This window comes from Chiloscyllium plagiosum, chromosome 21 (genome assembly GCF_004010195.1).
Source record: "Chiloscyllium plagiosum isolate BGI_BamShark_2017 chromosome 21, ASM401019v2, whole genome shotgun sequence".
Taxonomy (NCBI): Eukaryota; Metazoa; Chordata; class Chondrichthyes; order Orectolobiformes; family Hemiscylliidae; genus Chiloscyllium; species Chiloscyllium plagiosum.
This window is the reverse complement of record NC_057730.1, coordinates 43408459-43420623: the sequence shown is the minus strand read 5'-3', so window position 1 is coordinate 43420623 and position 12165 is coordinate 43408459. Positions and strand designations below refer to the sequence as shown.

The window sequence follows — 12165 nt, the reverse complement described above, 5'->3', positions numbered from 1 at the left end:
TGTTTCCACTGGCAGGGAAAACAAGAACTAGGGGGCATAGCCTCAAAATAAGGGGAAGCAGATTTAGCACTGAGCTGAGGAGGAACTACTTCTCCTAAACGGTTGTGAATCTGTGGAATTCCCTGCCCAGTGAAGCAATTGAGGCTACTTCGTTTAATGTTTTTAAGGCAAAGATAAATTTTTGAACAGTAAAGGTGTTAAGGGTTATGGTGAGCGGGCGAGTAAGTGGAGCTGAGTCTACGATAAAGATCAGCCATGATCTTATTGAATGGTGGAGCAGACTTGAGGGGCCAGATGGTCCATTAATGCTCCTATCTTTTATGTTCTTATACTAGTGCATATGCATGCATATCCTTAACGCCTAGTCCTGATATTTTGGTTGGTGGCCAGACTATCCTATTCAGTTCCCTTAGATAGTTCAAGAACACACCTATCTAAAAAAAAGTAGCTAATTAATCAGTGTCATGAGACTTCCCTTTCACTTGATATGTTCTCTTTCAATGTTGTGTAATTTTCCTCTTACTTTGTTTTATTCGATGTGGGACATCCCATTCATGGTCACACTATCTGATTCAGGAGCTGTGAAGAAACCTTGCTGTCCAGTTAAAAAAACTGTTTTTGTGATGTCTTTAAAACAGAGTTCAAACGTTACTGAGTGGTTCTAAGTATTATCAAATTCTGCTTGTTTGTTCATTCTTACATAAGATCATTTTCTGAAAAATAACTTGCTAAATGATGCTGGACTTTTTCTTCTTTTAAAGGTATTCCAAATTCAAATATGGCAATATCACGTTTGAGGGTTTTAAAAAAAAAGTGTTGTTGGGCTCACAAGATTTGTTAGTAGTTATGACCTTGCTAAAGCAATTTTTTCCTTTTTTTTTGATATGACTTAAAAACACCAAGGTTGCTTTCATTGACTTTTGTTTTAGAATAAAATTTAAAATTTGTTTGTCCTCATATAAATTTCTACTTGGTTGTATGAAATGGCTATTTGTTTCTAAAATTAAATTGATACAATCATGTCCAAGCTTGGTGGTTTTAAATGGTGCTTTTATGTCAGAGACAAAAGAGATAATAATGAGTTCAGGGTAACTTTTATATTTTCCATTCTCAAACACTTTGTCTCATAAGATAACAAATGGCCTGACTGGTCAAGGTCAAGTTTCTGAAAGGCAAGGCCTTTAGTCACTATTTGGTAACCATCAATTTGCAAGACTACTGGATTCTTAGCTCTGGTATCAGTATTGAGATGGTTCTCGAAACCTGCTTAAAAATATGAAGACAATGCCTTCTGTGCCTCTGGTTAGAACCCCAGTGGGTTAACGTCCAATCATATTTAGAAATGTCTTTTTATTCTCAAAAGCTGTCAGCAGAAAGAGTTAACTGCTGATTTGAGAATAGGCTGGGCTAAAACATTCAGCAAATGGTGTCATGTTATAATTTTTCTGACTTTGTTTTAAGAAGCCATAACTTTAAACTTTGCCAAAATAGTCCTATTATCCCCAAATATTTTGGTATTTTGTAAGATGTTTTCCACCTGAGCATTTTTTGTACGACATGTGAATTTTAAGCCCAGAAGAATTAGAGGGACACCAGATTAATAAAGCTCCAAATACAACTTTTTTCCTCCTCTAATGAAAGCAATTTTGTTATTCTCCACTCCATCACTAACCTGGCATCTTTGTCATCCTGCATCCTGGTATATTACTTATCAGATACCATTCCCACCTGATCCCCTACCCATTTGGCACCCTGAACCCTGTTTTCCACTCTCCTCCTGCCTTGCCCCTGAGGGACCTTTCACAATTGGATTCTTGCTCCACATTGAAGAAAGAGCCTTGACTGGAATCTCCTGTGAAAAATGCAGAACATTTTATTTTAGTAAAAATGGAGTGAAGTGGCAATCTGCATGTGATAGCTAATTCCCTGAAAACAGACCCTTTGTGCCCTTGGTGGTCGTTGTTTATTAGAATTTATGTCTTGGAAATCAAGTAACAGCAGTTAAATAAGAACTGCCGCATAGAAAATATTTTAAAAAATATTTCCTAAAAGGACCCAATTTCCAACAAAGAGAATTTCATATAGATTAAGCTGCAAATGAAAATCCTGGCAGGAGATTTGGATTCGAGCAGCAATATTTTTGGAGGCTAAGTGAAGCTAGACCACTGCCATGACAAGATATAATGGCAGTGAAAATGTTAATAAATGCAGCAACTGCAGCATTTTCTTTACAAGAAGAGAAGGAAAGTTTTTTTCATAACAAACTAGGATGTCAGAATATTATGGGTGCAGTAGAAGGCTGGGAAACAATCATAGGGACCAAACAGTAGAGGAAACTGACCCAAAGTATTTGACAATGAGACAGAAACAGCTGTATAAAAAAGAGCAGCTCCAGAGCTGAGTCCGAAGGCTAAATTGCCACTCGTTGAATCATACCAGATCTAGAAAGTCTGTTTGGAAGACAAGATTTACAAGGTGTAGAACAGTTACAGGCTTATAAAAGGGAAGGCAAAAGCATCAGATTAGTAAGTTACAGAATGTGATGAGGATCATTGTGGCTAGCTAATTTGCAAGATATGGTACTGATGAAAGTATTTTATTTATGAAAATGTAAATATATATTGAAAAACATTTTATACTTCAGTGTGGAGAGAAATTTAATCACACAATATGCAAATAGACAGAAACAAAGGCCTGAGAATGCATGGCTTTGTTCATAAATTATCTTAACTGGCTGGTAAAGAATTGAATGTACGAGGGGCTGAATTCACAACCAGATTATCAGATGAGTCTTTTCAGATCTTTAATAAAGAACCCTTGCAAGTCTGAGTCAATGAGAATCAAGGGAAACTGTCCACTAGTTAGTGTCATACTTGGCACAAAGGAAGATGGTTGTGATTGTTGGAAGTCAGTTATCTCAGCCGTAGGACATTACTGCGTAAGTTCCTCAGGATAATGTTTGAGGCACATTCATCTTAGCTGCTTCATCAATTACTTCCCTCAACATAAGGTCGGACATAGGGATGTTTGCTCAAGATTGCTAGAGGATTTGAGTACATGAGGAAGAATGTCTTGCTGCATTTGTACAGGGCCATGGTGAAACCAGACCTGACGTATTTTGTGTGGCTTCAGTCTCCTTACCTGATAAAGGATATACTTGCCATAGGAAGAGAGCAGGGAAGGTTAACGAGACTTAATCCTGCACTGGCAGGATGGTCAAATGAGGAAAATGGACTGATTAGGCCTGTATTTACCGAATTTGAACAGTTGTAGAGATTTTTATTAAAACATATATGGGCTGAACAGAGTGGAAGTTCCCTCCAATCCATGTTCCATCTAATTTGGAACAAAATCATCATTCCATCACTGTCACTGGTCAGTCTCCAGAGCTCCCTCCCAAACAACACAGTGGGTGTCCTTACACTCCAAGGACTTTAAGTGCTTTAAGAAGGCAGTTCACCAACACATTCCCCCTCGATCAGGTAATTAGGGGTGAGTGTTAAATTCTAGCCTAGCCAGAGATACTCCAATCCAATGAAAGGTTGAAAAGAAAATCAGAGGCGATTTAATTCTGGAAAAGGCAGTGCAGATTGATAAGCAAGCTAAACATCAGAGGTTGAATAGGATGTTCACTCCAGGGAAAATGAGGCTCCATGGGAAAAACATTGAATAAGACTATTCAGCTGCAATGAAGAAAGTGCATTCATTGTTAGTCCATCAAATTGATAAAAAGGAGACTAAATAACATTTTGAAATGTTTGAGATGTGGTGGGAACAAGCTGCATAAATGGCCTAAGGACAGCTTCCGCTGAAGCAACGCTGAAGTTTTAATCATATTTAAAAAGTACACGGGGTTTCAATCTAGACCATGTTTAGACAGGAAGTCCTTAAAATGAAAACACATTCACGAGTTGAAAATGTTACATGACCAGAAATCGGGGAAATTGAAGACAGTAACTCATTTCCCTGGCGAAAAATGCAAAGCATTCCACTTGGACATACCAAATGATCCAATTCCCACCACTAGAAGTGTGTGGGGGATTGGGGGCTGTTGGGGATGAGGGTGGTGAGGGAGCTGGGGTGCAGTGACAAATTGGTGGGGGGGGGAAGTGATCATGAGTAGGGAGATGGTGAGTGGGACTGGTGTGGGGGTGCAGACGTCACTGACATGGTTCAGTGACCATCCGCCATCTTCTAGCAGCTTATTTTGTTCTGCGAGACATCTGGTGATTCTCTAAAACATGTTGTATTCCAAGGGAATGTCTATCAGTAAATCCATATCTAGGAGGAACTGGTTTGAGCAGCATTCCACAAAATGTACTTCACCTGCTACCAAACTATTCCTTGGAAACATCTGTATCTTGAAATATCAATGTAAAAATACCAAACACTTGTAGAATTGCTAATAGCAACAACGCATCCTTGTGATGCAGTGGTAGAGTCCTTATCTCTGTGGCCAGAATGATCAGGATCAAATCCCACCTGCTCCAAAGGTGTGTTATGACATGTATGAACAGGTTGATTTAAAGTAATCAAATCAACTAGCAGTTAACCTGTAAGAGGTTGATGATTCTTTTGAATAGTGCAGGTGTCCCATACTGCTCTGTGAGATCGAGGGGGAGCATTGACTGGAGTATCGATGTTAACGCGGTGTTAAATAAGCACTGGCACCTGACTGTTGTCATTATTTACCTGTTCTCTATACTTCCTCACACAACTTGTGCATGATTCGGCCACTGGTGTTTGCAGTTTGTGAATGAAATTTGGGGCTCCAACTACACTTATGTCCAAAAAAATGTTAAGGCTAATTTCCCACTGTACCACTGCATACCTTGTAAGTTACAAAAATTACATCTCCACAGGAAGGAGAGAATTGAAAGCATCATTAAATATAAAAGAATCATGCTTAGGAAGCATTCATGGAATGGCTTTAGCAAACGCCTCATTGCATGTTCTCTGCTCAACCTCTAGGACGGAGAAGGCAATTTTAACCTAATCTACTCAATTGGACGCTGATGAGATTGAGAACAATGCTGTCACCCAATTTTACATTCCATAGTAACAGATGTGGATTTCCCAATCAATGAATTACATTAAAATTGATCCCACCAGAGGAACATGTGACTAAACAAAAGACTAAACTGAAAAATCAGAATTAATCTGTGAAAACATTACCTTATCAATAACCTTCTGCAGTACTTTCTACATATTCCTTAAGTAAGCTGAATCATGGGTGCTTCTCCAGTGATTTAGCACACTTATAAACAATATCTGTGTCTTACAGTCTTAAGTTTGATGCCAACCTGTAGTCTTGTTAGTTAATCTTAGTTGAAAGGAATCAGATGAAGATGAATAGCAGCGATATCATTATTTCTGATCTCCTTGATTAGGAGTGGAAAATCTGTTAGCATGCCCAATCCCTCCTGAAATGACGTTTGCTTGAAGATTGAGGACCTATTAGGTTTGCCTGCGCTGCCTGAATCAATTGAATAACTTGTTAGCTTCTATTGTCAGTCCTCAGACCTGCGAGTATGACCACCTGAGGAACAGTCCATCATACTTATAACTTCCACTAACTTTGTACTAGTAACTAAAAAGTATTCTTCTACCCCAGATTTTTTTATTAAAAAGTCCTATATATTATTAAATAAAGATTGATACTATTGGAGAGAATCAGAGTGAGGGCATTTAAATAAAGTATGTTTAATGTTTTGTCATCATATTTTTATTTACACAAAGGCTAAGTTGTAATATGAGTACAATTAAAGGGAATTTTTTTTCAATTATTTTCAGATATAAATGCTCAAGCACGGAAATTGCAGAGAAACCGGGCAAAAGGCAACATTTCAACAATGTCTGGCTATAGTTATAAGTTAGGACCTCTTCGCCGCAGCATCAGTGAGACAAGCCTTGCTATCATTGAAAATCAGGGGGAGGAACAACAGAGACTTTATTCAACGCTGCCTGGGCTTCCTGGAAGGAGGACCAGTCGATGCAGAAAGGACCGACTTCGCAGCCCAAATAATAAAGGAGAACAAGAAAGTAACATCCACCAGGTGCCTCACCTACTGCTTCTACAGGGATATAACTACCAGAACGTAAGCAGAATAAATATACTTCTGTGCTTTATTCCTTAAGGAAGTGTTTTCAAAATAAGGTTAAATGAATACTTTGCAGTTACCAGTACAAAGCCAGTGGAAAGTTATAAGTATGATAGACTTTTCCACAAACAGAGATCTTTTAAGCATAAATAGCATATATGAGTAAAAATTACAGACCAGTATAAAAAAATTGTATATCTATGTGTCATGGATAAACATTTAACTGTGCATTCTTTGCTATTTCACTGGTTAGTAAATAGAATTCTGAACTTGGGGATGACCAAATTTTGTTAGATTAATAGGTTTTGAGTTTCCACTGGGGTTGGGGATATTTCCATTGGATATCAAATTTGTAACCAGTGAAGGCAGTAGGGTCAGGAGTAGGATTGTCTGATTGATCAGCCAAGTCCTCGTGACATACTATTTCATAGTGCTTCCTAAAGCAGCTCAATTTTGTCTTTATCTCGGGTGGGGATAGGGGAAGGAAATAGAATGATTATAGGTCTCTGAGGCCCTAATTAGAAACTTTATTAGGTGTCCAAAGGAAGGAAATGCTTGCCCAGAGCTCCATGTGCCTGTTTTGTTACTGGAAAGTAAGCTCTATGCTAGATTAATTTATGCTTCAGTAGCACACTCGATGTCGGTTTGCTCGCTGAGCTGAAAGTTCATTTCTTTGTAGCTCAGCGAGCAAACCTACATCCAGCACCTCAGTCTGAGCTACAAATCTTCTCAAAACTCGCTTCAGTAGCAGACGTTTGTAAGTTTGATATGACTAAAAAAACTGCAGAAACTGAGGAGTTTCTTTTCTCGATATTAATTTCATGGAACAGTGGGGCAATTAAGTTGTCATATTTGCTTTGACGTGACCACCGTTTTGATTTGACGGTAATATGAACTCTGGAACATAAATGGCATTTAAAAATTTAAGATTGTGGAAATTAAAATAAAAATCCCTTCTCCGTTTTTCTGCTTAGTGGAAAGAATGTATTGCAAAATAATTTTTATGACACAGTAGAGTTTCAAACCCCACTTTTTTTATAAATATTTTTATTGAAAAGAAAAAGGTTTTTGGGTTTTTTAACAAAATTAGAAAACTAATGTAAAATAGTGTAACCACTTTACAATACAATAACAGCATCATATAAAAAACTACAGTATGGTACATAATTAACAACAAAAAAGTATGTAAATAAATAAGCATTCAAAATTAAATTATATAAAGTCATAACAAAACATGTATTTATACGGGATTCTTCCTCCCAGGAGCCCCCGAACAACAAACATCATCCTCACTTACTGATTTTACTTATTAGTTTTATATGTAACATGCTAACGCACAGATTTACATACATAGGGAATAACAATGTCTGTCATAGATTTTTAGCTTCAAACTGGTGTGATTGTAAGAATGGGGCTCCCTCACAGCCTAAAAGCCTATTTAATGTTCTTTGATTTTTAAAGTTCCAGCGTGATAGGAAAGTTTTCTATTCTCATTCCTTCCAATAGTGGTATTAACTGGAGGAGTGCAGAAATGAATAGCATTCATTAAGCAGCTGCTTGTTTCATCTATGTCCTACTATGTATTAAGGGTTTGTCACTAAAATAATTCTCACATTTAATTCAGTTACTTTAAGCAAAATGTTCAGCTCTTTTGTATTAAAATAAAAACAATATAGAATTTAGTATATGTATGCTGATACTAAACAGGATGTACTTAAAATGACTTACCAGATAGAACAGTAGACAAAAGACTTTGCTCATCGTTTTGGATATGTTCCTTGATACGATGATTAAAAAGTTAGACTGAAGAGAACTGCTGTGTTCTTCCAGCACCATTAATCCAAAATCTGGTTTCCAGCATCTGCAGTCATTGTTTTTACCTAAAAAATTTTTTTTTTTGGTGCTCGGTATTCCCATTAAAAAACATTTCACTACAATTCCATTTGTAGTCTGTTCTATAATGCTAGAACTCTCTCTTTAAACTGAGTGAGAATGAAAAATGCAACCTCTGGGTTTTCTTTTTACAGGATTGTTTGGTATACCATCTAGATTTTGAGAAGCAAATAGTTGGACAAGAGACGGCCCTGGTAAAACCCAGTATCTGTTTGTCATCACCCGATGTCCTTTCTGCGCACTGCAAGATTAAAAGGGTTAAACGGTCAAACAAGTACAGTCGCTATGTCGAGGAACAGGTTATACTGGAGCCATCCCCAAATGCCTGCATTTTAATAAACTGTATGCCAATAGAAAGGTCAACAGAACTCAGGCATGGTGACCTAATTGGATTTGGACAGCATTATCTTTTTCTTTTCAAGAACCCTTTGAGTGCTAAAAAGCTGCCAGCCCACACTTTTTCCATGCTGAGACATTTGCATCATTTGCCTGAGCACACTGATCGCCGGAGAGCACCCATCTGCAAAATGTGTGGTTCTATTATTAAGAATGGCTCAGCAAACATGCACAATAATCCCAACTCTTCTTCAAACAGAAGTAACAGTATTCACAAAAAGAAATTGCAACTAGAGTATGAAAGACCCTTTGAAGATGTGCTGATCAGTAAAATCTTCACCCTTATCGAGCCCAGTGGCGATGATCACAAATTGACTCCTGCTTGCCTGTTGTGTCTGTGTATTCAACACTCAGCTACTACCTTCAAGTCAGGTGATTTTATGAAGCTGCTTCTGAAGATTGTGAACAAATTGCAAGCTGTGGCGTTGGTTAGTATCCTATTACTTAATATTAGTTACTATTACGTATACATTTAGAAGTTGCCTTAAAATAATCATCTTAATTTTCATTCATGTAGAGACATTAACATAGTAAAACATTCCAAAGTCCTTCATAAAGTTGTTTTCAGATAAAATTTGACAGCTTCACTGGTAAATTAAAATTGATGATCAAAAACTTAGTCAGTCATCCAAGGAGTGTCTTCAAGTGGAGTGAGAAGAGTGGCAGAGAGATTCAGTGAGGGAATTTGAGAGCTTCTGGATGTCAAAGCACTTCATTGCTGTTTGGGGTTTGTAAATTTTGCTCTCCAGTCATATTCATCTTCAAAAGGTGCTGAAAGGGATGGATCAAATTTGTTACAATATTTACATTCAACCAAGTTTTGAACTGGTTACTGGTTTCAAGTTTCTGATTTATTGATCTGTGTCCTTCCCAGTCTAGATTAGATTATTTACAGTGTGGAAACAGGCCCTTCGGCCCAACAAGTCCATACTGACCCTCCGAAGAGCAGCCCACCCATACCCATTCGCCTACATTTACCCCTTCACCTAACACTACGGGCAATTTAGCATGGCCAATTCACCTAACCTGCACATTTTTGGACTGTGGAAGGAAACCGGAGCACCCAGAGGAAACCCACGCAGACACCGGGAGAATGCGCAAACTCCACACAGTCACCCGAGGCTGGAATTGAACCCGGGTCTCTGGCGCTGTGAGGCAGCAGTGCTAACCATTATGCCACCGTGCCACCCTTTCTTTTGAAATGTTTCAAATATTTCATAGCCAATTAATTTGAAGTGCAATCATTTATTATGGAGCAAAATAAAGCCACCATTTGTCAACAGCAAACAACAAATGAGAGGAATGAGGAGTAAATCAGATTTTCTTCAGTGATGTTCAGTATTCATTTGGATATTTACCTGCTCCTTTTTGGAGAAAAAAAGACCACAGGATCTAGTACATCTAATTGAAAAAGCAAGCAGAGGCTTTTGTTTAGCATCGTTCTAGAGAGGTGGTACCTCTAACTGTGCAGTACTACTTCATTACACTGAAGTGACACATCATCTGATTTACCAATGCATGTACGGTGATAGATAGGCCAGCTGTGTTTTGTAGCTGTACTGACTGGGCTAATTTGTTAGATTTTATATTTTTGAGGGTTAAATTCAACTTTGCAGTATAACTAAGGATGAGAGTCCAGATTTACAGTACAATTGTCAGTATAAAAAAGAAAAGTAAAAGCTGATTTTAAACTACACTAACAGCAACCTGTTAAATGTGGTTTTGTACAAGATAATTGCTAAACATTGATGCATAGTACAAGGAATTCTATCAGATGAGGCCAATTACAGTCACCTAGCCAGTAATAAGTGTCATCTATGCTGGTTTTGGTCTAACAGATTGATTTGGACAATAAGTCTTCTGTGGAATTACCTATTGTAGTAATAGGATGCTTATGAGACAATGGTACAGTCCCTACCTCTAGCCCAATAAACCCAAGTTCAAGTCCCACCTGTTCTAGAGATGTGTCATAAAATATCTGAAGTTCATTAAAAATATCTTTTGGGGTAATTTTGGTTATAGTTGATAATGTAGAATTGATACTATCAACTTCAATGGAAATGAAATACAGAAAAAATGAATAATGAGCATCTAAACTAAACTACAATTCAAAGCCAAAATTGTATTTTTTTTACCACAAAGATAAAACTCAATATCTGAGGCAAGGAGGTCAGCAGAGCATTGTTACTGATTGACTGTCCAACTCAACCTAATATTAATGGACATCAACAGTAGACCTGACACTGAATTTCTTCTCACTTGGCTTCAGATAAACCTGCAAGCTATTGCCCTAATTGGCATTGTAATACTATCTGGTTAAGCAGAGGAAAGCCTACCACTGTACAATGTTGATTAGCTGTAGGATGGAGCAGTTTAAGTTAAATAAACTGCAACACTTGGCAAGGCCTTGAACTTTGGCTGATACTAATTTTTGTTTAAGATCTCTGCTAACTTGGGGTGTGCGCAAGGAAAGACTTTGATGAGCAGAAACTCTGTTTGAATAGATTACTTAGTGGTTTGGAAACTAATTAGTGATGAACTTTTGTGAATCTTGATATAAGCCTGCACAAGTAAATTTTGTGGTAAATTGAACCACAGTGAAACCCATTGGAAGGGAGAATGGTGCTTCTTAGAGTGGTATAGGTTCACAACCTGCATACAGCAGTACTTATGTTGCTAATTGGTAATTAGGTGAAATAGAAATGATGTAGATTGAACTGAGATATTGTGAAACTGCATATTTCAATGTGACTAGTTAGATAACATTTCTACAAGAGGAACTGCTTGCCCAAACCAAGTGCAAAATCTGAAATTTGAGCTTCTGTTACTTACATTGCAAACATCCCATATATGTTTTGGCTGCATTAATTTTCTGAATTCATCTATGTATTTTAAGAGATTTAATTATCATTGCTTGTTTAAATATTCTGTGCGTGCAATTTCTCAACTCATATATTGGTTTATACCAGTGAATGGTTTAAATTGTTCTTATAGATGCTACTTCTGCTTCTAAGGCACATAGACCTAGAAATACATCAGTGTCCATTTTTAGGGGATCTCACTTAGTGTGCTAACAGCCCATGCTCAAATAGGAAGGTCTGAGCAGTACAGGACCTTGGGCTTCATTATCAAAAAGAAGGTACAGCTTTCACAGGCAAGTGGTAGGATAATGATAATGATGGTCTGTGGAGGGAACAGACTGTCATCAGGGATTGAAAAGAATACTGTGGGGGATCAGATTATTGTTAGCTCTGCCTTGAAGTGTGATTGAGGAAGAGGAAGCAGGGTTCTGGAGGAAATTGTAGGGTATTGAAATGTGAATCAGAAGTAAGATTGGAGAGCTGTCGATTAGAACTAAGTGATTAAGGTGGCTACTAACCTTTTCATTCTGTGCTACTTAGCATGTATTTTCAGGAAGGCAATCAGTGCTATCTCAGGTCACACTTGCAGGAAGGAGAACAAATGGGTGTTAGGCCCCTTTATTTGCATTACATTAATTGTCTAATGTCTCCTTCTGACATGGGTCTTACCTGGCCATTACCAAAATGAGGCAACTCCAATCCAGTTGGTTTAACCTTAGGTAAAAACAATGACTGCAGATGCTGGAAACCAAATTCTGGATTAGTGATGCTAGAAGAGCACAGAGGTTCAGGCAGCATCCAAGGAGCTTCAAAATCGACGTTTCGGGCAAAAGCCCTTCATCAGGAATAAAGGCAGTGAGCCTGAAGCGTGGAGAGATAAGCTAGAGGAGGGTGGGGGTGGGGAGAAAGGAGCA

General features: G+C 37.9%; 1 protein-coding gene across 2 annotated transcripts in view; it reads left to right on the top strand.

Annotated features, from left to right (window-relative positions):
• Positions 1-12165, top strand: part of radil (Ras association and DIL domains) — a 124407-nt gene that overhangs the window by 38370 nt on the left and 73872 nt on the right. For both annotated transcript variants that reach the window (XM_043711913.1, XM_043711912.1), the window contains exons 3-4: positions 5794-6098; positions 8129-8818. In XM_043711913.1, the coding sequence (XP_043567848.1) occupies positions 5794-6098; positions 8129-8818 (995 nt within the window). The remainder of the gene's footprint in view (positions 1-5793; positions 6099-8128; positions 8819-12165) is intronic.